Source organism: Panthera leo, chromosome A3, assembly GCF_018350215.1.
Source record: "Panthera leo isolate Ple1 chromosome A3, P.leo_Ple1_pat1.1, whole genome shotgun sequence".
Taxonomy (NCBI): Eukaryota; Metazoa; Chordata; class Mammalia; order Carnivora; family Felidae; genus Panthera; species Panthera leo.
The window spans coordinates 80,655,471-80,681,077 of NC_056681.1; the positions used below are offsets into that span (position 1 = coordinate 80,655,471).

Consider the following 25,607-nt stretch of genomic DNA (forward strand, 5'->3'; position numbering starts at 1 on the left):
GAGGCTAAACTGTAGAAGTACTTACTTCTGGAAAAAGGATATGGAGAAGGGAATGGGGAGGGAGGGGTTGGTGAAAAGAGGACATGGCTTTTCACTTAGGTATCTATTGTCTGAATTTTTTAAATGGGCTGGTAGTATGTTTGAAAGTTAAAAGAAAATATCTTGCTTAAAAAGAAAATAAAACTAAGATATTTTATTTTTTATTAGATATTTAAGTTAGCCATATGAATCCATACAGAAGTGGAATTGAAGTATTAAATACTGGGCTAGCAAAACAATAAACCAGTCATAGGTGAAATTCAGAAAAAAGAAAGTCAAAAAATTATAAATTTGACAGGTACAATTTGAATGGAGAAGTGGGAAGAAGGTGGGATTAATATTTTTCTTGAATGTGATTGTGGCCTACTTCTACATGAACAATACCAAATATATACTATATATTATAACCCTTGATATATACTGGCCTTCGGTGGGGAGTGGTTTAGATGATGAAGAATGAATTTTAAATGTGCAATCAGTAAATCTAAATTTTAGATCTTTTCTCTGCTGAAATGTTTTATGATTTACTGATTATTATTTTCATTATTATGTGTCTTTTTACAGGTAGCTAAAAGTATTTTTTGTAGCCTGGTCATTTATACTATATTTTAAATAATTTGCATGTGTTTACCCTATTAGGAATGATGAGTTCCAGAAAGATCCATGAATATATATCTTTAGTGTACTTTGGGGGAGGAAAATAAGAAAAAAAAACAAGTTGTTACAAGTGGAAGCTTTCACAAAAATCTTTAATGATTTTTTAATGTTTGGTGGGTTTTTTTGTTTTTGTTTTTTGTTGTTGTTGTTGTTTATCATGACCATATATCTGTCAGCGGCATGAGTTCCTCACTAAAATATAATAACAAGTCAGCCTCTGGGGAGGATTTAAAAGTTGGAACACTTTTTTCTTTCTTTTTTTCTCTCTTTCTTTCTTTCCTTCTTTCTTTCTTTCTTTCTTTTTTTTTTTTTTTACTGTACTAAATGTTAGTATGATCTACAGATATGTTCAGGGGGACTGAAATATACATGCTGAATAATACCAGCTTTAAGATTGGCTTATGAACTTTTAGATGTTGATTTAATTTTTCAGGCCCTGGACTTTATTATGTTATTGTAAACAGTCTAATTTGTACTATTGGGGTAGCTAAAATGTTTCATGTAAAAAAAAAACACTTGTGCTAAACTACTACTTGGCTTGTAAACTGTCATATAATAAGAAATAATTTGCTGAATTACAGGAAGGAACACAGAAGAAGAAGAAGCTATGATGCAGGAATGGTTTATGTTGGTGAATAAGAAAAATGCCTTAATAAGGAGAATGAACCAGCTTTCTCTCCTGTAAGTACTCATGCTTATGCTTGTTTTTCCCACAACAAATGAATCTTAGGCTTTTTGTCATTGCCTTCTTTGGGGTTTCAATTTAATTAGGCTTAATATTTTTCTTTCCTTGGAGATTATAGTATAGTTTATATAAAAATAAAAATTAAAAATTGTATATAATAATTTCTCATCTGAACAGTGAGTTTTTTAAAATAGTGATATATACTGAAAAAAATGTTTATCATATAGAAAGCCAGGGAATATAAAAAATTTATGTATTTAAGAAATAAAACCCTTGTGCACAAAAAGATTTGGATTATATATATTAAGGGTTAGAGGGGAAAAGAAATAAAATTAAACTTTATTTAACATCACATTTTAAGTTAAAAATGGAAATAATTCTTAATATGGACAAAAGTACATTTGTATTTCACAGATGATGTTACCCTAAATTTGGATGATTCCTCAAATCATAAAAAGATCACTTTTTTGTACAGTAAAATGGAGACTAGACCAAATGTAAGCACTTCTTGGTCTTTAGCATTTAGTTCACTATAGGACTTAATGCGTGTTTCTTTCTCTTCACTAGCAATATTCTTATATTATGCCACCTAGTGTGGGAAGGAGCAGGCTTACATGTTTTATTTTAGCAAGAACCTCTATTTTTGTCATTTCTGCCACTCCTGAACTTGATTAAAAGAGTTATGAAGAGGCACAAAACTCAACCATTCCTGGATTTTTAATTGTCTCTGTATTAAATTTTCACTGGTAGTACTTACATGTTTCTTATATTCTTTTCACATGGTGGTCTACACAAAAGAGTGTTTATTGTGAACTATGATAAATATTTTACAAAATAGCCTTATACCTGGCACTTAATACAAGAAGAGTTGAAGAATGAGACTGCTTATCTGAAGATTAAACTATACCTCTGTGCAATTCAAAATTGAAGGAGAAAAATGATAGCACTAGTAAATATTCAACCTAAGGAAGGTTTTAGGTTTGTGTATCATTTGTTTGGAGTAGCTTAAAGTTAAAGAGAAAAGTCAGTTATGAGTCCTAAAATCAATGTAACCTAAAGGTTCTTTTAAGTGTTTAATGATTTAGTAATTAGCATATTGATGAACTTTTGCAACTTGCCTAGGGAAAAAGAGCATGATTTAGAACGACGGTATGAGCTGCTGAATCGGGAATTGCGGGCAATGCTAGCCATTGAAGGTAAGAAATGCTGTGGTGGTGTGAGGTATGTGAAGTGTCAACTGTCAAAGAGATTTAAAGAGTGTAATACACTTCTGGTCTCACTAGGTGTGGCCTGACTAGGAACCAACAGGAATTACAGATAATGCCTTAGAGTCAGAAAGCAACAGTCACGTAAAACCTAAGAACCATAATTCAGGTAGATATTCATTATGTATGCTAGTAAACACAAAATTGTCTTAACTCTTGTCAGTAAGCTGAAATGTCCATTAAGTGGAAAATATAAGGAGTGAAATGATTTAATTGCCTTTTACTATGTGAAATTTAAGGTTGTTTTTACAAGGGAGGTTGGGGAAAGATTTATCATTTTGATTTTTCACATCAGACTCTAAATTTTACCTTAATATTTAATTGATGTCAACACTGAAATATGTCTGCAATCTACTATAGTTCTTAAGATCCCAACTCCTATTAAATGAATATTCAGGCAAAGATTGACATAAGAGATAAATGAAACACTTTCATTCTTTTCATAAAGCTTTTAAATGAATTATATAGTAATCCATGGTTCATAACATCAGTAAACATCAGCTAGCTTAACTGTGGCATTTACTATATGTGATTAAAAAAAAAAAAAATTCTTATGTGTTTAAGAATGCTGTTCTCCTTACACCTTTTAGTTGAAAATGTCTTACAGTTCAAAGATGTCTACTTAAAAACTAATCCTTTTGGGCTCTCTAAAATGGACCTTTTGTCTAATCAATGCAAATTGATTTTCCTATTCTATATTGACCTCTTAACCCATTGACTGTCCATAGTAATTTCCTTCTTTACCTGATAAGGTACCTGATCCATAATAAGCCAATTCTAATTAGTTTAGAAACTAGAAATTTAAGTTTTAAGGGAAAGCCAAATGAAACCATATATATTTTTAAATATGTCAATTAATATTGTGATTAAATAAACTATATGCTATTTATCTAAATGTAATCTTATCCATGTATAAAGGTTTTATTTTTAATTACTTTTGTATCTGTAATCTCATTTGATAAATATGACTGACAACATTTGTATATCCTCATTTAGAAATATGATTTACCTTATTTAAAAGCCTTCAGATAACTAGTTTCCTTCAAATGGCTATCCAAATGTATCAAATTATAAATTGATAATGACTATAGAATTTGTCAAAATTATTTAAGAAGTTCTGTGAAACTTGCCACTGAAATAAAATGCACAGGTATGCTAAATGGTATTTTTCCTCTTGATAAAATTTTTGTAGTCATGGTGTAGCCTTTAAAAGAGATTGGAAAGATAAATAGTTGAAAAGTGGGTATAGCAGATACTATTTATATGGCATATATATGTATGTGTAATATAAAATGTATGTATATATAGTATGTATAATGTATGACTCATTATACAGTTTATTCTTTATAGATTCATTATACATTACACTGAATACAGAGTATTAAAAACACTCTCTCATGTATAGTAAGTTAAATTATCCCAAAAATACAGCTTGATACAATACAGTTGACTTTTAAGGCAGATAATGCTTCTGTCCCCAAACCAGTATTATTACCAAATACCATCTTAAAAGGAGAGCCATGATACATTTAAAAGATCTCATTTTTATGGGCAGTCCTGTCCCTATATACCAAACCTGCAGTCTTGAATAACTTAACATTTTATCTGCCTTTTCTTCTACATATCAGTATAAAGTCATTTTTAAAGAGGGGGGGGGGGGGAAGTGTTTTTCTTCTTCAAACACCTTTAATACAATTGGTAGTTTTGTGAGGTTTTGTTTTATTGTTTAATTAAGGTCACTGTTCCATATGTGATTGTGCCAGTTTCTGTTGCTGGTTGAGGGAAAAAAGAGACTTGAGGAAAAAAGCAGCCTGTTGATGACAAATAAAGACACTTTGTTAGTAAGAGGCCTGTCCCACTAGCCTGGGCAGTGCATGGGCTGGGCTGTCCTAGACAGGTACTGACTGCGTGATGATCAGTTCTGTAAATACAGTGTCCTCTGAGCCAGCCTTTAGAATGTACGCACATACAGTTCAGTAGCCTTTTGGAGTGTTAAAACCCACAGAAAAACACATGAATAGGCAACACTAGTTGGTTTTGTTTTGCCTTCCTTTGTTTCAAGGTTCATTCCTCTTTTCTTTCCTGTATCTTCTATTTAGTAGCCATAAGATGGATTTCATAATAAGTAAACTAAAATATTTTCAAATAAATCTGCTGCTAAAACCATTTACCAGGAGAAAAGCACAGAATGTTAATAGCCATATAGCACATTGAAAGAAATATGAACAGCTTGGTTGAGAGGGAAAAAAATTCAATATATCCATTCTTCTGAAAATCCATAATCACTTTGGCCTGTTTTTTGCCTTTTTTTTCCTTGAGGTGTTTTTCATAGCAGGAGTTTCACTCTACTGAGCTAAGTTGTAGGATCCCTTAAGCTAACAAACATCTTTTAGATACTTTTCCTATAGTTTTTTTGTTCCAGATTATTTAATGCCCCCTCAGGAAAGATAAATTCATTTCTGCACACATTGGGGTGGGCTTTTAGAAAGTGGTGTGTTCATTTTCTGCACAAGAAATGGATCTTCTCTAGGATTTTGTACATCTTGATTTATTCTTGGCTTAGAGTTTGAAGTGGGTGCTCTTCTAAAGGGATTTATGCATAGGTTCACTATTTTTGTAGTTATGGTTTATATGATAAGCTTTTTATATTTAAAATCAATATGTAATCCTGTGGAGGAGCTTATCCCCTAAAACCCCATTTGTAAATCTATTTTAGCTTTGTTACACAGCACAGCCACAGTCTTCCATAGATTGATTAGGTACAGCAGTAGAATCCTATCAAATGGCCTGCTCTGATGATGATGCAAACTCTTTCAGGATTGCTAGTTGACTGGAACTAAAGATAAGACTTGACTGCAATCCCCCAATGTGCTCTTTACAAAACTAGTGTTAATTTTCATCAAAGTGCCAGGCTTATTTATAGTGGCAAGGTTGAAGGTTTACTACAAGAACTTTAGGTCCTTTCTATCGAAGTATTTATAGGTATTTCTTTTGCCTTTTTTCCAAGGTAATTATCAACTTCAGCAAATAAACTCAATCGGGGAATGAATAATTGGCCCTATATATAAAAAACAGATTTTTAAATTAACAAAACAGCTCAGTGCAGATGGACATAAACAGAATCTCTTTATTTCAACACTTTGGCTCAAATGCAGCATCAAAACTTAATCCTATTTGTTGCAAGAGGATATGGCTTTTGTAGCAAAAGTACACTGGAATCTTTAAATTAATCAGAAGCTACATTGTAGTCTGTTCAAGTCAAAGTCAGTGTATCTAGCTAGCTGTGACTGGTGTTATAGGTGAGTAATCCTTTCTTAAAATGCATAACAGGTAACACATAGACTTACATGCAGGTTTTTAAAACATGACATTACATCTAGGTGAAGCTATTAAAAGGGAATTTAAAAAATTTTTAAATTTAGGCATGAACATACAAATGTAAATCTTGATCAGTTTTAAAGATATTATTAAATTTTTCTTTAAATCATCAAAATAGTTTACTTAACTTCCCAAGTCAGCATTCAAATATGTGTGTGTGTGTGTATAAATATACTCCCATGAGAAAGCAAATGCCAAGTAAAAGTAGTCTTGCTAGTATAAAATCTACTCACTGCACATAGCTATTTCCTCTACAGTTGACTAATATTTTGTAGATAGATACTAATGTAGCAATGACAAATTTAATATGAGAAATCCTTAAATTTATGCTGCAACATTTTAAATTCTAATGTCAGTTAAATTTGTGAAATGGTGAAAATAACCTAAATATTCATAACTAAAAAATGTTTTTGTTATTGTTACAGAAATGTCATTATTGAACTAGGAAAAAGTTAAGATTTTTAAAAATTATTCAATACTTAAGTGGTTAAAAAAGAAAATTTTGTCTCATCCATAGTGTTAAAGCCTTATTTATCTTGATATTTCTAATTATTAATTAAAGCTTTAAAAGTGACTGGTCAAGTACAGAGAAGGAACAATTTAATTAAGAAAATTATAGGTCTGTTAAAATTTATTTTTTCTTGGTTTTAAAAATTTCTATAATTTTCAATTTAATTATATTTTTTAAGTGTATGGTAGAGGAAATTTATTTCCCAGTTGTAAAGCTCTTATCAAAATGTTTTGGAAGAATTATAAAGCATATAATATGAATGATTTCTTGAGGTTGAAAGTAGAAAAATTAATATTCATCAAAACTGGTAATCTTAATAATTATAAAATTTAGTTACAAATCTTCTACAAATTTAGCAGATTTTTCTCTGAGTTGATATTTCTAGAACTACAGTTACCTGAAATTAGACTAGATGACCTTAAAGATCTTTCCAACTGGAGTGTCTATTAATTTTTCTGCTGTGTAGAGTAAGACTGATTAAGAACAGGAGTCAGATTAGAAAATTGTCTAGCATTCCTGACCACAGTTGCATTTAAATCCAAAGAATAAATTGTGGTAGATATGGCTTTTCTTCAGTGTTGCTGTTTTGTTATTATTTTTGTTAATTCTCATATTCAGAAAAAACTTTTCCATAGTAATAGTTTTACTCCTTCCCATGCTATAGAATATTTCACTTCTCTTTTTACAAGAACGCGTAATGTGACCAGTTATTTAATGTCCTTATTTGTGTAATTTTTGTATCAAATGTGGATAATTAATACATGGCATGTTTCATATGTATATATGTATGTATGTATTTGAGCTTATAAAGAAAGGAATAGTGATAGAATTGAATAAGCCATTCTAGCTTTTTGCTGCTATTCTAACCTTTATTGCATGATGATGCATCTAATTTTTAATTTGTAAATACAAGATAGAATTCCCTCTAGCACCATTTGCTTTCATAAAGCTGCTGAGCAGTTTGCTGTCTTGAATAAATTTTGCTTTGGAGGGGGTCGGGGGGATTTGAACCAGCACATTCTTGTGTGGTTTGTGAAGATTCACATGGTAACCAGCGGTGTGCATTGTTAGGTTTATCTGAATAAGCACCAGCCATGTGAGTTTTAACATGATTGCCCAGGGCAATGGAGAGAGAAGAGAGAAACCCGAAAGGATTGCACTCCTCTCTGTTTTTTTGGAAAGTGCATTTGCTGGGGGAGGGGGCTGCATGAGTCAGTGCAGTGGCCAGGGTTGGTTGTTTTTTTTTTTTAAAGCTGGTGTCCTGTTTCCCTCTAGGTCCTCATTTGTTCTGCTATCTGCCTCATCATCTACTTCTTCTTTTCATTGTTTACCTTCCTAATGAGGGAGGCGGGGTAGACTGGGGGTTGATTGACAGCTACAAGCCCTTACAGTCTGGCCAGAGAGCAGTTGGCTTTGGTTTTAAAAGTGCTTTAAATGTTCGATTTGGTCCTGTTTTTATTAAACGAAACTGCTGCTCATCTTAAGGAAATTACCAGACCAGCGAAGATTAAGAAATATATTATGGGGTCCTAAAACCTTCAAAAACCCTGCCACTACCCATGGAAAGCGCACTGCCCATCGGATTTTCCAACCTTTAACGTGGGGTTTCAAAAAGAAGTATGTAATTTTTCCTTTGCAAAAGTGCTTTGATTTTAAACCACCCAGCAAACCTCTCCAAAAGAAAACTGGCTGTGATGCGATCGAGAGCTGCAGTGTAATATTGCAGAGCAAATTTATTTTTTACTTCAAAGAAAAATGCTAATTAGCCGATTCACTACTTTTAAAGTTATTGTGAAGCATATGGCGCCCAGTGTGAGATACATCCAACTGCTAAAATAGAGCGAAGAGGAAATTAGCGAAGAATGGGCTGTATGGGGTGAGCATGGGGGTGGGGGAAGAAGGATAGGTTCTCAAGCAGATTCTCCAGCCTTTTCAGAGTGATTTTTATCGCCCATCTCTGCTTCCCGCCCCCTCATTTATCCACTCCCCCCCCCCCCCCCAACCCTCGGGCTGATCTCTTCTGGGCCTCCGGCTCTCCCTACCCCCTCTTTGGCAAAATCAGGTGCGCACCTCCGGCTGACAACCGGCTCACACCTGGCCTCTTTTGCAGGTTCCAGCCCAGCCGTAGCCATCTCCATCTGTGAGAAATATTTAGGAATTGGGGTTTTAGGGTGAAATCCTCTTCAGGACGGCCATTACCCCAGAAAACACTAGTTAGTGGTTCTGTAACATGGTTTGCGGAGAGATACAGGGCAACTGGAAAAGGCGGGAAGGGAGGCGGGTTTGCCAAGGTCTTGCGGGTGGGTAACGAGCCTCCCGTCCTCTGCAGACTGGCAGAAAACCGAGGCCCAGAAGCGACGCGAGCAGCTCCTGCTGGATGAGCTGGTGGCCTTGGTGAACAAGCGCGACGCGCTCGTCAGGGACCTGGACGCGCAGGAGAAGCAGTGAGTGGGCAGTGGGGTCGGGGGTCGAGTCTCTGCCGCCAGCCGAGGGGCCGAGAAGTTTGTGGAAAGTTCAGTCCAGAGGTCTGGAGTGGGCCGGGGGCAGCGCCCCCCTCCCAGTGCTGGCCCCAGGATTCTTATTCCCGCTGGGGCTCAGATTGCGGGGTGAGAGGGGAGTGCAGCTCTGCCCTCCACGTAGAAAAATAAATGTATTTCCTGTTTGACTTCCAGGGCTGAAGAAGAAGATGAGCATTTGGAGCGAACTCTGGAGCAAAACAAAGGCAAGATGGCCAAGAAAGAAGAGAAATGTGTTCTTCAATAGCAGCCGGACCAGAATCTCCCAATATTTTAATCCTGGGTCCCCCGACCAGAAAATGTCAGATTCGTTGTTGATTTAAAACTTTTAACATTTTTTGGGGGCTGGATTGTACTTCTTTACCACCACCCCCACCCCTTTTCCTCCCTCTTTGCCAGATAATATACAAAACTCCAAAATAGCTTTGTTTAAGGATTTGTGTGTGTATGAGTTAATCATTTTCTTGAAATCATGTGAAATAAATTTGCACAGATACCTTGTGAGTGATTGGTATTGAGAGTGTTCAAGAGGCTGTTCAAAGAAAAAAGAAAAAAAACCTTTCTCTTATTATTTTCCCCTCAGTTTTTGATGGGAGGAAAATTTGGAACATTTTTGTTGTTGTTGTTGTTGTTGTTGTTGTGTTAATAGCATAAATGGTGGGGAGGGGGGTGGAAGTGGGGGTAAGAAAAATGTCATGAATGATTTTTTTTCCAGTCCTGCCATATGTAACACTTGACTCTGTTACCTAAATTTTATAGTTAGATCATATTCAATCTACTTATTAAACTGTGTTCTATTTACCAGTGGGATTTTCTGCAGTTGTTTTGCATTTCACTGTAAGGATAATAGAGTTCCTGTCCTCTGCTTTCCTTAGAGGATGGCCCTTTAATGTAGCCTGAGACAAGTCCTGTGATTTGAAGGTGAGCTGTGAGGATGGGGCTAATTGACATGCATCAGTTTACAAAGACGGTCTTATCATCTGAGAATGTGCCATCTTTTGCTCTGGATAATTATTTATTACATCTAGCTTGGTTCCTACATTTTGTTGGGTCTCAACATTGGCTCAAGAATGCTGTTAATATTTATTCTGTATTGATAAAAGTCTGTCTTGCCACTATGAGTAAGTCCCCCAATTAATATTTTCTTCTCTAGCATAGCACTGTCATTTTTTGTGTGAAAATGGTTATCTGTTTATTTATTACAATACTGAGTCATATATAAATTTTCAATAAAAGCAGAAACTTTCTTACCTTAACCACTGCTGATACTTCCTTGCAATGAAAACTTGACACTGGTTTGAGAAGTTCCTGTATCCATAGGACTTCATGTGGGAGAAAATGGTCCTCTTGAATGCAGAGCAGGTACTAGGCTGTATTTGGAGCTGAGTAAGTTTATACGATCCCAAAGGGGCCCTGCTGACACACAAATGCGAACTGAAATACAATTAGTCATATTTTTCTTAAGCAGTGTAAACTATTCTCTTTTGTCAAGAAGGGTCATCTCTGTTAAAGATTTAAGGAAATTTGTGATTCCACGGCACTGAAAAAATGCTAATAATATCTTGACGAATTTTCCACGTTATTTTCAATTGTTAATAATGTTGCACTCATTAGGAAAAATTATGACTTCTGATAACCTGCAAATCTGTAGGTGCTGAAGTGAAAGAAAGAAAGGTTATTGTCGGCAGGGAGGATACATGCGTGCAGGTGTGTGTATGAGATGAGGGAAAGGGAACTTTTAACAAGAAGTTCTAGGCTACAGAAAAAAATTGGCGATTTTATGGTAGTTTCCATCACTCCTCTAAGAGGTGTCCGAAACAAAGCAGGCTCGTTCAACAAGTCTAGAGACAGAGAAAACAGTCCTCTAGCATTTATACTTTAGCCTAGATCACACATACATATATGTAAATATACACACAAATCTTCACACACACACACACACACACACACACACAAATCGCGTTCGAAAAGTAGACAGCCACCTTCAACTGGCCAGTCTTTCAAAATGATAAAACTTCCTACGGTAGAATTTCTTCCTGACAAGGATTGAAGTTACTGGAAAGTTATCAGAACTAAATGAAATTGAGTTTTTGTCCTCTTTATTCAAGTAAGAGAGCGGAGCTAGCTGCCGCTCTCTGGGGGAAGCTCTCAGAACCCTACTCTAACCCCTGGGAAGCAGGCAGATGAAATCGCCAGCCCCAAGCAGCCTGGGGCTTGGGCGGCCAGCATCACCGTCCCATTTACGCTAGATTCGGGGAAGCTTCCCTCCCGAGGAGACTCGCGGAGAGGCGGCTCCCCCACGCCGCTTCCGACCTGTCAAGCGACAAACCTTCCCCAGCCCCACATTTGCTGTCCCTCCTGCCCCAGTCCCGAGCCTCGCGGGGTTTCCATTTGGGCTGCTGTGTGGCGCCCGCACGCCCCGCAGCGGCGGCGGAGCGCGGACCCCTGGGACTAGTGGGGTCAGGCCCGGGGCGAAGGCGCCGCGTCCCGATTTCGTCGCGTTGTGCCCAGAGGTTGCCCGCCGAGCGCAGGCGCAAGCCCAGCGTGCCGAGAGGCCCGGAACCAGAAAGCCCGCGCTGCGGGAAAAGAAGCTATGGGCCCGGGGGTCGCTGGGGAGGAGGAGCATTGGCAGCAGGCTGGCTGGGGCACAGCCCGCAGGCCGATGCAGAACTTCCTCCCCTGGCCGGGATCCCACGACCCCGGAGCCAAAACCCCTCCCACTGTCCCAAGTGTCCCCCAGAGTCTGGCCCGGCCTCGAGGTCACCTGGGTGCTGGATCCGGGTCCCAGGGCCCAACTCCCACTCCCCCTCCACGGCCCGGGGGCCTCGAGCTGGGTGGACGTGCTCTCCCTCCGGGATGCCCCCCTCTTCCCCTCCCCGCCCTGCGGCCATTGCTGGAACGGTCGCGGCTTCTGGCCCAGCGTCTCCCACCTGGACATTTGCCTAGCGACGGCCGCCTCAGTCCTCCACGCCGCGTACCAGAAACTTTCATCTCAGTCTGTCTCCCTCTCAGCACTCCTCCCTCTCCCTCTCTTTCTTTTCTTAATCCCGGGGTTTTATGGGTTGAGCATTAAGAAAATTCGCCTGCAATTTGGGATTAGATAAATACTCTCATTAGGGGGGTGGGGGGACTGTGCTACTTGATACCTCCCAACTTCCCCGAGACCGTGGCAGCATCTGGAAGCGAGAGCGCTGGACTCCCGCGTGGCGGGCCCTGGGGACTGCCTGAGCACATTCCAGCGCGCACAGCAGCCCCACCTCTCCGCGCCGGACCTCGGCCCCGCGCTGCAGCTGCAGGCGAAACAGGGCGCGGAGGAGGCAGGAGTGCGAGAGGTTGCGGGGCTGGGACACGGACATGCACCCCGGCACCGGACGGCTATACCCAGGCACAGAGCGCGCAGGCCTGGGCTAGGGCAGCGCCGGGCTGAGGACGCAGACGCTTTCGCCGCGCACTCCAGGACTCCCGCATAGCCTTCCCTCACAAACTAGTGCCCTCGTGCCCGCGCCTTTCCCCAGAACTGAAGGCGCGGGTGTATTTCATTTCTTTCTTTAAGCCTTTGCACCATCGCAGGGGCTCTGAGCCGCGGGCCTCGCGGGCTACTACCCGCGGGGGCCTGCGAGAGCCTAAGTTGTGTCCCCGCCCGGGTCAGCGCTGCGCTCTGAGCAGTTTCTTTCCCGTTAAAGCTTTTTCTTTCTCATGTTTTTTCCTTTTCTCTCGTTCTTTTATTGTTCTCTCTCTCTCTCTCTCTCTCTCTCCTTCTTTCCCTTTTGTGAATGGGCTGCGGTGTCTTTGTTCTGGAGAGAAGCGCCCGTGTCGCTGACTTTTGTGAACCAGAGAAGGATCTTGTAAAACCTCCTTTTCTCCTTCATACTCCTCCACTCCCACCCCTCCTCCTTTGCCCCTTTGATTAGATGTTCCCTCATCGTCCAAAAAAAAAAAAAAATGTAATTTCGTTGGTCTGGCGGCCACTTTCTTTGAACATTAGCTCGCTTTCAGCTCCAACTTCAATTAGAAGGAGTTGATTTTGAGAGATCAACAAAAGAACCGACCAAAGCCTTATTAAAGGTCCTAAGAAGATCTCCCGGGTCCTTTGAGAAGCAGTTAAGGAAACAGTGTGCCCTCCATCATATTCTGTTACCGTATTTTATTCGGACTCCAAAGGAAAGTGTCGCTTGGGGGAGGGGGAAGCACTTTGATGAGCGGCGGCCGCGGCCCCTTTTCACTCAGCGGGCTCCCCCTTCCTTCTCCTCCTCCTCCTCCTCCTCCTCCTCCTCCTCCTCCTCCTCCTCCTCCTCCTTCTCCTCCTCCTCCTCCTCACCCAGAGCCCAGTCCGCTCTCGGTGCCCGACCTCGCGGCCCCGGCAGCGCTGGCGCTCCCCACCGCGACGCGCCTGGCGGCTCCTTGACTGGCCCTTACACTTACTCCTGTTCAAACTTTTCACTCCGCCTGTTGGGATGGAGGGGAGGGGGGATTAGGAAAAGGAGTAGGAATTCCTCGAAAGGGAGTAAAGTGGCGCCTAATATTCAGAAGGAGGTGCCACTTACACGAATTGCCTTGCTCAGGGTTGGGGCGAAAACATATTTTGGGCGCTTTGAAAAGTCCACACAGGCACACGGGTTTGAGAAGTTTGTTCGGCCGGGAAACGGGCTTCGCCAGTACGAACAATCCGGGGAAACCCCAGAAGGTTCCTTCAGCGGTATGTGAGAAAGAAATTGAGGGCAGGGGTCTGTGGCCACGTTTTCCACCAGACTGTCCCTGGTAGAAGGAGATCGGGAAGAAGACAGAGAATGAGTATGAAAGAGAAAGTTTCCTTCCTATCAGAATCTTTCGATTCAGAAGCAGTGTGTGTGTAAGGGGTAGCAGACGCTGGCTTCCAACATTTCAGAAGAAGCGTCTAAGATTTGCAAACACCCTTCGTGGGGACTGTGAACCCCAGGAGACACCGAGGAGTAGGTAAGTGGCGGAGCCTCCCCTGCGGGTGCCGTTCCGGGCGCGGGAATCCCGAGGCGCTGAGGCGGGATCTGCGCACCTAGAGCTGCTCCTGCGCTCGGCAAAGTAGCCTGTGCCAGCACGAGCCGCCCGCGGCGTCGGTCTGCAGGTGGCGGCGCGGTGAAAGAAGACGCTGGGGCCCGCGGCGCCGCGAGAGGGGCCGGGGGCCCCCTCCACTCCAGCCCGCGGCTCCGGAATCCTCGAGCCCACAGCCGGGCCGCCGAGCCGGGTGGCGCGCGGGAGAGAGAGAGGGAACCGGTTCTCCAGCACCTCGCCTCCTCTCTGCCACTCCCTGCCGGGCGCCGAAAGGGCGAGGGAAGGGCGGGGACCCCGGGGCGGCCTCAGGACCGGCGTCCCTCTCTGTGGACGGGGCTCTGGCGCAGCGTTCGCTGTCTTCGCCTCGCTCTGCGCGGCGTTTGCCAGCCAAGCCCTGGAGTTAGCGCGCCACCGGGGCGGGGCGGGCGGGCGGTGAGGGCGGGGTGCAGGGGGCGGAGGAGGGCGGGGGCGCACGGAGGTAACCCCCGGCTCGTGCTGCCATTGCCCGGCTCCCTGTCACTCAGCCCGCGCGGGGCCGGGGATTGGCAGCATAGCCCCGTTACGCACTCACCTCGCGTTCACATACCCGGGGAGGGCAGTAGAAAGGTGATCAATCTTCATCAGGCTACATTTCCAATCACCTAAACAACCCGGCAAGACAAGCCACTCCGACAAGGTAAATCGCTCGATTTATTTAGTTTGCAAAGTGCCTCTGCAGGACTTCCCCAGCCCCCACCGCCTCCACGTTGTACCGGGAGTGCAACTGCAACCGCGAGCCACCTCCCAACTCTGCCCCTTTCACCCCCACCCTACCCCTTGCGGCCCCTCGGCGCGGTCCCGGGCGAGGTAGTGTCTCGGGAACGCGTAGGGCTTTGCCAACAAAGTGTGCAATAAAGTGAAACCTGGAGGGACACGCACAAAGCCACTGGAAAGAAAGAGAAGGAAGGAGGGAAGTTGGGAAAGAAAGAAATCCAGGGATCCTAGACCAGCCGCTCGGCCCGGCGAGTAATTCCTGTGCCGCTCTGTTTTGCAGGTTGGCTGCCCCGCGCGGGTCTGTGTGAGGGCGCGAGGTAGATGGTGAGCGGCCCCGGCAGCTGAGGGCAGGTAAGGAGAAAGCCGTGGGGCCGCCCTAGACTCCGGGAGCTCGTCGGTTGTTCTTACCTCCCCTTCCTCAAACGGGCCCCCGCTTCCTGGGTCCCCGGCAGGTGGGCGGGGCTGGGGAGCGGCCTCGCTCCCCTCTTGGTGTGCGGACGACCCGAGATCTCTGCGTTGGCCCCGCGCCCCCTCCCCCGCCTCCTCCGAAGTAACCAAGTGCTAAGTTTGAAGAAAGTCTTTGAAAACTCACGCTGCAGCCTAGCAGAGACGCCGCGTTTTGACGTCCCATTCTCTTTGGGCCCTGGAGCCCTGGCTGTTTCCCTCTCTTACCCTTCCCTGCAAACTGTGTTCCCCCAGCCCAGACCGTGGGTCCTGATGGATAGGAGTGGGTGGCTTCTTTAGCTCTTACTGCTCTCCCTGAACTCCTAGCCCGGGGCCCAGGCCTGCTTTGGATTCCCGCGACGCGGGGTGAAGCGACAGGTACCCCGGGGGGCCCCGGTCCCACTCCCCCAGCTCTATTTCCTACCCTCTGGGAATAGCGCCTCTGGTTGGAGGCAACCGGGGAAGCGAGGCTTCGACTTTCCAGTGCGGGTCAGCGCTAGCTCTGCCGCCGAGGCCTACTTGTCTCAATCGGGTTATGGGGCCGCGGGTTCATCTAGTAGGATAGGCAGGGAGTACACGAGAACGCTGCACTGAGGCCTCCCAAATCCGTGAGACCTTTTGGGGAGCTCGGCGGGTCACCTTTCAGCCTCCGCCGGGACGACATTGTCCGCAGCCAGGACCGGGCAGAAAGAAGGACCCGCTCGCATTCGCGAAGAAGGGCCTGCGGCGGTGGCCAGGCGCCCCTGACCTCCCGCCACGTCTTAGAGCCGCCACCTCTACAGTGGCCCCTTCTGCGTCTTCTGGCCGCCTCTGCGGGCCCTGGGCCTGTAACTGCGGTTAAGGTGTGGTGGGATTCCCGGTGAGCAATCTTTCAAAGTCTGGGCACAGAGAGGTTAACTAGAGGGGTGGCTGTGGGCTCTGGGGCCGGGACCCAGTGGCAGAGACCTTTGAAGGAATGTATTCCTCTAAGTGGGTAATGCATCTCAGAGAGGCCCAGGCACTGCCAACTCCCCGAAGTGCCTCACCTTGGCTCTCTGGAGCCTCTACCTTTTGGTCCCGCTTTCAAAAACGTTTGAAACAAAAGGAAACAACCCCTTATGCCCTGGGCAGCCTGTCTCACTGGCGCGGAGTAAACGTTTGCTTTTGCAGTATTGAGGCCTGCTCCTACCAGACCAGAATTTTGCCTAGACTTGGGACCTTGTACACTCCGCCTTTCAGGCTCTGACCTTTCCAGCTTAGCCCTGCTTTTAACCTCTCCTCACTCTTAGTGACGTCCTAGGAGTGTCTTTTGCCCTTCCAAGTGCGAAAAGAGTAGATGATGATCCTGAAAAGCTTACTTTTTTCAAAGAAGCTGTGGTTTTTAGACTAAGGCCTTATAGAGCCGAGTTGACCGCCTCCCGAAGTTCTGTAGCCTCCCCATTCCGTGGCTCCTTGCTTCAGACAAGACAAGGAAGCCGAGATGGCTCCCAATCACTGTTTACATGTGTCTCCTGTCTCCGTAGGCCGGGCCCCCAGGCGCCAAAGAGCTTGAAGGACTGCGCAGTGGGAGCCCCGCACTGCGCCAGGCCCCGGCCCCCTGGATCCGTCGGGGCGCCTCCACCCAGCTGTTAGCATGATGTCTTACCTCAAACAACCCCCATACGGCATGAACGGGCTGGGCCTGGCCGGGCCAGCCATGGACCTCCTGCATCCTTCCGTGGGCTACCCCGGTGAGCACCGGTACCCGCCCCCAGCCCCTGCAAATCTTGGGGATCCCCAGACTCTGAGTTTGAGCACACATTTTTGTCGCTGAGCAGGCCCAGGGAGCCGGTTGGCTAGTATGCCTACAATGCACCACAGGCTGCAGGCTCACAGGGCAGTCACCGCTGGGTGAACTGGGCCTGGGCAGTGAAGTAGTGTAATGTGTGTTTTCCCAGCCTGGCCACACGGACAACCTGTTTCCTGTTGTGGTCCCACCAGCAGCACAGGGAGCATTTACCTCGGGCAGTTTCCCATGGGCGGCCTTTTTTTTTTTTTTTTTTTTTTTTTGGTGTGTGTGTGTGTGCGCGCGCGTGTGTGTGTTACTATGTGTATCTATTCCTCCCCCCCCCCCCCCCCGCCAATATTGAGTGAGGATTCTGGACACTCTCTAGGCCCTAACAGGAAGAGCCAAGATTTTCTCATGAGAAATGACTGGCAGAGATGAGGAAGAGGGGTTCTTTCTCCCTAATTAAATAAATTGTCCTCTACATGGGTCGTTTGCACCAACTTTTGCACTGCGGATGTGGAGAGCCTGAGCAGAATCCTGGCTTTTTGTTTGGTTTTGTTTCCTAGCTCCCACTCCTTCACCCCCATGTATTCTTTCGGAAAGTGTTTTCCGGGTGGTGTTTCTGAGCACCCCTTCACCATCCTCCAGCCAGGGGGTGTGTTGGGGGCAAGGGGGTGAAAACAGGGAGATTATATAACTTCTTTTCCGTTCCTAACCTCTGAGAAGTAGGGAAGGGGGCAACTCTAAAGTCTTGAAGACCCACTGGTTCTCAGTCGCACACATGTACTTTCTCCCACCTGTGGCCTCTCAGGCTCGCCTCCCGGGGGAGTTTTTCTTTCGCTTGGAGCTCTGCTCTCTTTTGCAACGGCCTCGCACAGGGCCTGCCTGGGGCCTATCTGCGTCCTCTAGCGTGGGTCCGCGTGGCCACCGCTGACCCGAGGCGCCCCCGCGTGTCCCCTCAGCCACCCCGCGGAAGCAGCGGCGGGAACGCACTACCTTTACACGCTCACAGCTGGACGTGCTCGAGGCGCTCTTCGCCAAGACTCGCTACCCTGACATCTTCATGCGCGAGGAGGTGGCGCTCAAGATCAACCTGCCGGAGTCCAGAGTTCAGGTGTGCGCGCCCAGGGCTCCTGGGTCAGGGTAGGGGCTCTGGGACTAGTTGGAGAGGGCCTGGGAAGGGTGGTCTGGTGTGGGGCGGGCTTACAGACTGGGCAATTCCTGTCAGACTCCCCCTAGCGCTCAGCCCGGGCCTGGAAGAGGGGCAAAGTCAAAGGCACTAGCTTAGAGCACTGGATTCGGCCCTTGGTCCCAGGGCGCCTTCGGTATTGAAAATCCTTTTTATGATTTTGGGAAGATAAGCAAGGTTTCCTAACGTAAAGTGCCCAGAGGGCCCGACACTTGCCCCTGCTTCTTCGGCCATTCCAGGATTTGGCAGTTTTCTTTGGGGTCTTGAATTGTGCCTTCGCACTTGCCTTGCATCCCGGGGATCCTGGAAATGGAAGAGTGGAGCTTGGCCAGAGCCTGGTGCCCTGTCGGAGTGCGCTCCCTGGGTGGCGCAGGTTTGATTAGATGTTTCCTTTGCCCAGAGAGGATGCCGAACACAAAACCCGGCTACCGGCTTTGCTGTTTCTGTTTTTGCGGTGAAAATACTGTTTGGATTATAACTCAGAACTCTCCTCAAGGGCCTTTTATCTTGCCTGCTTTCCCTCGAGGCTCGAGAAAGAACCAAGAATGTTGTGCCATGTACCAGGGCCCTCCAAGAGAAGTGAGAACTTTGTCCCATTTGGTTCCCCACTTGGAACCAAGAAGCCCAACGAAATTCTGCTCAGGCTTCCTTCCCTAGTCCCCCGAGTACTGCCTCTGTTCAGCCTCCCCGCCTTGCTCCTGCATCCGCTCAAATTCTCGCTTTGCCCAACGCTGGGCCTCCAGGGGACGACTGCCTCCCACCTCAGACTTGGTGACTGTCCTGCGCTCTCCTTCGTGCCTCTCCGCAGTTTCCTCAGCTCTATTCATAGAAGACAGGGCCTCCAAACATACATGAGGCTGTTGGGAAGCAGCCAACAGCAGAGTTTAGACATGGCTGAACTTCTGGCTGGACAGACGCGAATGTTCCGCCCTAGGGCAGAGTGGCGCTGGGGATGGGGAGGTGCACGTCCCTACTTTGCCAGAGGAGGATCTTTGATCTGAAGGTTGGGGGAGGGCTGAGGAGCTGGGAACGCAGGGGCAGGGGCTGGCCCGGTGGGAGATGAGGAGGGGTGGAGGCCGCCGTTGGAGAGGGATAAGAGATCCTAAGCCGGGCGGTGGGTACAGGGGCCGGGGAGTAGCAGGCTCTACTCGCCCCCCTGACACCCTCTCCCTGACTCGGCCCGCTGCAGGTCTGGTTCAAGAACCGCCGTGCCAAATGCCGCCAGCAGCAGCAGAGCGGGAGCGGGACCAAGAGCCGCCCAGCCAAGAAGAAGTCGTCCCCGGTGCGGGAGAGCTCGGGCTCGGAAAGCAGCGGCCAGTTCACGCCTCCCGCTGTGTCGAGCTCCGCCTCGTCCTCCAGCTCAGGATCCAGCGCCTCCGCCAACCCAGCGGCGGCAGCGGCGGCAGGCCTGGGCGGGAACCCGGCGGTGGCAGTCCCGTCGTCGTTGAGTACGCCGGCTGCCTCATCCATCTGGAGTCCGGCCTCCATCTCGCCGGGCTCAGCGCCCGCGTCGGTGTCAGTGCCCGAGCCCTTGGCCGCGCCTAGCAACGCGTCGTGCATGCAGCGCTCGGTTGCTGCAGGCGCCGCCTCGGCTGCAGCCTCTTATCCCATGTCCTACGGCCAGGGCGGCAGCTACGGGCAGGGCTACCCCGCGCCCTCGTCTTCCTACTTTGGCGGCGTGGACTGCAGCTCCTATCTAGCGCCCATGCACTCGCACCACCACCCGCACCAGCTCAGCCCTATGGCACCCTCCTCCATGGCCGGCCACCATCACCACCATCCGCACGCGCACCATCCGTTGAGCCAGTCCTCAGGCCATCATCACCACCATCATCACCACCACCACCAGGGCTACGGCGGCTCAGGGCTCGCCTTCAACTCTGGCGACTGCTTGGATTACAAGGAGCCTGGCGCCGCCGCTGCTTCCTCGGCTTGGAAACTCAACTTCAATTCGCCCGACTGTCTGGACTATAAGGACCAAGCCTCATGGCGGTTCCAGGTCTTGTGAGCCCAGGAGTGGGAGGAAGAGGAGATGAAACGCAACTACCTGCGCCCTCCGTGGTCCCCGTCCTGTTGCTGCTGCTGCACCGCCCGCCTTTGCCTCGGCTTCTGCAGACCTGAATTTTCATGCCCCTGAAAGATGCCCTTTGCCTGCACTGCCGCCCTCATCTTTCTGCCACTTTGTTTGGGGGATGTGCAGACCCGCCCACCCCTTGGAGGAGGGGACAGGTGCTTTGGCTTGGCCCACAAGTTCTATATGGGGAGAGCTGTGTGCTCTCTTCCTCATCCCCTAACGAACTCCTAAGTCACTCTCCTCTGGTGTTTCTGGGCAGTTATTATGCACTTGCAGCCTTCGGAGGCTCTTGCTCTGACTCTGTTTGAACCGTACACTTTTATTTATTCTTTCTGGACACTGGAATCACTAACTGGCATGTGTCTGCCCACTGGAGTGCACCCACACTCTACCCCAAATCAAAACAACCACTAAGTGTTTCTCGCTTGCAGACTACCGCCCCTTCAGCAGCCCTCGGTCCCGCTCCCCGGCTGCAGGCCAGAGCTTTCCGGCGTTTTCTCCTCCCCAGCGGGATGCGCTGGGGCACGGCTGGAGGGAGGAGCGCGTCCCTAGTCTCTCGCGCACAGCCCCGCCCTGCGTAGAACTGGCTCAAGCTTCCGCCTCGGCGGGAATGCTGTACATAGTCGGGTCCGTTCCAGGGACCATTTAAACTTTTTAGTTGCTGTTGGTTGAACTGAGCATATCTCGTCTTAGCGCCCAGGAAATAGAACTTTAAGATATATACAGCATATATATACATATATATACATACATATATATAAAACAAAAGCAAAAAATATTTTCCCTCTGTCCCCCTTCCTCTCTTCCTTAAACGATGGCGCTTTTATTTTTTCAGTTGTTGCAAAGCTGTCCTGCTCTCTCACACCTTCTCCCTCTGTGTATTTATTAAAGAGAACCTTTTGGTTCCAGGAAGCTGGGCGCGGAGGATAGAGAGGGTCCGAGAGTGTGAAGGAAACGACCAAGTCAGGGTACAGGGGAGGGGGCTAGGCTGGGCGGGGACGCAGGGCTGAGCCCTTCACCCGGTCGAAGCACAGAGTCGCAGTTCCGGTGTAGAGACCAATCACAAAACAAAACAAAACAAAAAACAAACAAAAATACGGCATTATGGAAAAACAAACAAGTCAACCCAGGCCCCAAACCCTAGTTCCAATTCCTCTGTCGGCTTCTCTCTTTTTAAACAACCCTGTTTCGTCTAGTGAGTTTTTAGTGCACCTTCACTCTCCGAAATCTGCGGAGAGCCCGCGCCTGTGTATCAATTTTGGCTTTGGCCTTTTCGTCCAGTAGGTGGGAAAGTAATTTGTAAATTTGATTTGTCCGATGTGAAGATCACAAATTACTTGTTGAAATGTAAGGCAGTCCCCCTCCTCCCCTTTTATCTACATTATTTCCCGAAAATAAATGCAAATTAATGAACGGCTTGTCAGTGTTGCTCTTCTGATTCCAGCCCCCAGGTCCTGGTCTCGGGGAGCCTAAAAGGAGGGAAAAAAGTCCCGTGTTAATACCCTCGCGTGTTAACGACCTGTGGGAAGCAGAAGGCCAAATGATAGGGAGGGAGGACGTGGCAAAAGGAGTCTCCAGAGATGTTCTCTTAGGGAGTGTTCTCCCCTCCCAGTCAGGTCGGCCCCTTCCCGCGGGCGTTTTGACCCCGCATCCCCTCTCGCCATCCTGGACAGAGACAGGTGTCAGGACTCAATTCCCGAAGCAATTCCTTTCTCTTCAGAGGCAGGAACCTGGCACTGATTTCTTCACCCTAATTGCCTGCACCAGACAGAAGAGGGGGAGGGAAAGAGGGTCGGGAGGCGGGAAAGGATAGCTCTGTAATGCTTTCAGAGCTGAGCCAAAAGGAAAAGAAAACAAAACGACAAAAAACCGATCCGTGTCCTGCATGTTGGCAGCAGACAACCTTCCTTTCTGCTGAGCTGTCCCGCGTGGCTTCACGGCGGCTAGGGGATCCGAGTCATTCCTTCCATGTGCTAAGATGTCCCTCTAAACCCCCAGGCCCTTGCCATAAGTAGCCAAGTTATCTTTTGCGTATTGTGAAGTTTCTTTCCAACGCAAACGTTAAGATCTAGGAAAGCCGACAAGGACGCGTTTCACTTTGGCAGGGGAAGAAGACTCCCCACTTGCAGCAGGGGGTCGGAAAGGACGGTTCCATCTTGTCCTGAGAGAAGACCAGGAAAGAGGTGGGGATGGGGTGGGATGATCCGTCCAGAAAACCCAGGGACCCGGAGCTGTCCAGATTCTGTTCGGCCCGAAACCTACTGGGTGTAAGGCCCAGAAGCTGCTCAACTTGCCCACGGACGGGAAGGAAATAAGGAAACAACGAAAAGTTTCCTGCGAAGTGACCAACACACCCTATTCTGTTTATTCCGTGTAAGACCTGAGAACACAACGCGAGGCTGGGTTTGGAGAACGAGCCCTCCCCTCAGAGTCCCGCGCGGAGCAAGGTCTTAGGGCCGCGAGCTCCGGTTACAGAAAAGCCTCTTCGGCCGCGTCCTCCCTCTGGACTCCGTAGGCCCGGCTCGGGCGCACTGCGCCTCCCCACTCCAACAAACCCATTATCCCCGACTCAGCAGAGGCCCGCGGGAGGGCGCAGCCGCGGCCCGCCGGCGCCGCCCCCGGAGGAAGACCCCGAGCGCAGGGCCGGGCCGCGCCCGCGCGGGCTCCGCCTTGGGCAGCGCCTCCAGTTAAAGGCGGAGCCAAGGCCGACCCGCCGGGTGTGCCGTGGCCCCTCGGGTGCGGGGCCCGCACGTGCTGGAGAGGCCGGGGCGATGGCCGGAGCAAAGAGGCTTCCAGCCCGCGCTGCACGGGCCTGGGCACCCGGGTTGGAGGGCGTCCCGGGCGCTCCCCTCAGCCCAGCCTGCCCGTCCCGCCCCGGTTCACGCAGCAGCTGCCAGGGGCGCTAGAATGAATGGGGTGCTACGCTGCCCCCACCCGCAGTTCCGAGGCGGGTTCTGGGGGAGGGGGCAGCGGTCCTCTTGGCTGTTCGGGGGAATGACACCAGGAGACCCGGCTTTGCGCCTGCTCAGACAACTGTGTGGCCTCCGGAGCAAGGTACTCAAACCCTTGGGCCTCCGTTCGGTCGCATTTGTTAGTTGGCCCCGCTTGGCCTGGGGAGCTCCAGAACTTCACACTTGGGCCAAGTTGCTGGTGGGTAGGTCAGACCCGTCCCCGTGGCCCGGCCACTCGGCGGCGTCTAGAAGGTTCGGCGCCTGCGTACTTAAGCAGACGGGCCCCGGTGGCCGGGCGCGCGGAGACCCGGCGGGAGTTCCCGCCCCGGGGAAAGGAGGCTTCGAAAAGAGGCACGTGCTTCTCCCAGGGCCTCCCCGTCTGTGCGGAGGGCCCGTGGCGCTGGGTGGAAACCAGGAGCCCGAAGGCACTGGGGCACCGCAGGCCACCAGGGCGCGGGAGCTAGCGGGGAGAGGGGTGGGTGCGTGGCCGCGGCGGGGGCGGCCCGAGGTGGCCAGGCCGGGTGAGGGGAGGGCGTCCCCGGGCGGCGGCGGCGGCGGCGGCGGCAGCGGGAGCGCGGAAGGCCCCTCCCGGCCCGGCCACCTGTTAATGGGCAGAACCGCTCTCATTCAGCTCGCCCTTCTCGGGAGGGGAGAGGTTTGTTCTGTTTGGGTTGGGTGTTCGTGACACAAGTGAGGCAACTTAAGGAGATTTAGCAACGCGAAGACAGTTGCTTACTCAACAGTTTTCTTTCGTTGAGCACCCAACGAAATCTTCGTGTTTTTTACTCCTAGTTTGTGTTCTTGCTCAAACTCCAGGGGCAGAAAAGTCCACCCTGAAGTGAACACGTGTGAGGTGCCGTGAGGCGTAAAGGATAACTCCTATTGGTGATTTTTAAGGAATTTTAAAACATAAAACTATCGTGGGAGCACCGCATTCATTTCCTGAAGCTCTGAAAAGATTCAGTGAAGTAACCTCGTTTGTTGTAGAACTTTTCAGTCTTCAGTAGCTACTGAGAGTATATGGAGACGTTTCCCTAGATTGTGAAAACAGTGTTTTTGAGGGGGAAAAAAATCGTTAAAGCTATGGAGTATTTACGTGAGCGGGAAAGCAGGTAAAAAGACACTGTATGTCAGCAAATTCATGTGTGCTACATTATTGGGCTAAAAAAGCAGTGGTTTCATTTCTTGTGTCAAAAGAAAATTACTAGTTTTCTCATGTATGTGTTCAAAATATCAGTTTCACAAATAAACAGATTTCTTTCGATTGTGAAGATAAATGATAAAACCACTACTTACTCTGGCAGAATTGTTATTGATGTTATTAATTAAGCCTTAACAGGCTCTCACATTTTCTTTAGAAATACAGAAATAAAGTTGTACCCGATATATTAAATGTAGTTAATATATACATTATTGGTAGAGAAAATCTGTGTCATTACTATTCAAGACCGAAAAAATCACTTGGCTTCTGATGCAGAATTAATTTAAGAACAGCAACAAGATATCTTTATGAAATTCCTTAATTGAAAACCTATCAAATTCTCAAGTTATTCTATATTTTCCACACTTCTTTTCCCTTCCCCCATACATTTTAATGTCTAAAATAAGAATAAAAAAAAACTGATTAGATTTAACTAAAGAATAGTTATATTCAACAATATAATATTAAAGTAGAAAGCAACTAAAAGGTGAATACAACAAGAAAACATCTCTATTGTCTTTAAGAAAGAACCTGTTTAATTAAATGTGTGGGTGTCTGGAATATGCTTTTTTTTTGAAAAGGAGAGGCTTTGCATTTAGCTGTGTTTAGTAAACCATTCCTGAAAAAGCAATTATGCCTTAATTATCTTGTTGATATTTACTGATATCTGAAAAAAGAATTGGATTGTTTTGTGAGGGAGGGGGACATGCCATTTTGACCTAATTGTTTAATCATGCTTTAAAAATGAGTTGGATTTCATTTAAAATACTTTGGGTGCAGTCTTTCAAAAGCCTGTGAAAATTAAAAATATTTTCCAAAAATCCTTCAGTAACTTAGGTGAAATGGCAGTTACATAATATAGACGAAGTGAAACTGCTTTTAATATATCTGATTATTTCTTAGGAAAAAATAAAGCACAGATGTGTACGTGTGTTCACAACTAAAATGTATATCTCTCTATTTATGAAATTGTACATTCAGGTTTCTGGGACTATTAGTTCAAAGATAAGGATATGCTTTAAAATATTTTGGAGTTCTTTCTAATCAAATAGGACTTAGCTCTATTTAATCAGTGGTGACCCATCATAATTTAACCATTGACAATCTATTGTGTTTCTAAAAATTTTACGCCTCCTATCCCCTTTGGACAATTTACTTGGTGGCTAATATAA

At 47.2% G+C, this 25,607-nt stretch overlaps 2 protein-coding genes across 17 annotated transcripts in view; both read left to right on the forward strand.

Moving 5' to 3' along the window:
- EHBP1 (EH domain binding protein 1) overlaps positions 1–9,388 on the forward strand; it is a 369,979-nt gene extending 360,591 nt beyond the window's left edge. For all 16 annotated transcript variants that reach the window (XM_042932413.1, XM_042932414.1, XM_042932416.1 and 13 more), the window contains 4 exons: positions 1,278–1,377; positions 2,504–2,577; positions 8,865–8,979; positions 9,208–9,388. In XM_042932413.1, the coding sequence (XP_042788347.1) occupies positions 1,278–1,377; positions 2,504–2,577; positions 8,865–8,979; positions 9,208–9,298 (380 nt within the window). In that variant the 3' untranslated portion in view covers positions 9,299–9,388. The remainder of the gene's footprint in view (positions 1–1,277; positions 1,378–2,503; positions 2,578–8,864; positions 8,980–9,207) is intronic.
- A 7,497-nt stretch (positions 9,389–16,885) lies between these two features.
- On the forward strand, positions 16,886–20,770 carry OTX1 (orthodenticle homeobox 1). The gene is made up of 3 exons (XM_042930217.1): positions 16,886–16,982; positions 17,983–18,134; positions 19,399–20,770. The coding sequence occupies exons 1-3, from the start codon at positions 16,886–16,888 to the stop codon at positions 20,215–20,217; spliced, it is 1,068 nt and encodes a 355-aa protein (XP_042786151.1). The 3' UTR covers positions 20,218–20,770.
- Positions 20,771–25,607: the final 4,837 nt, after the last annotated feature.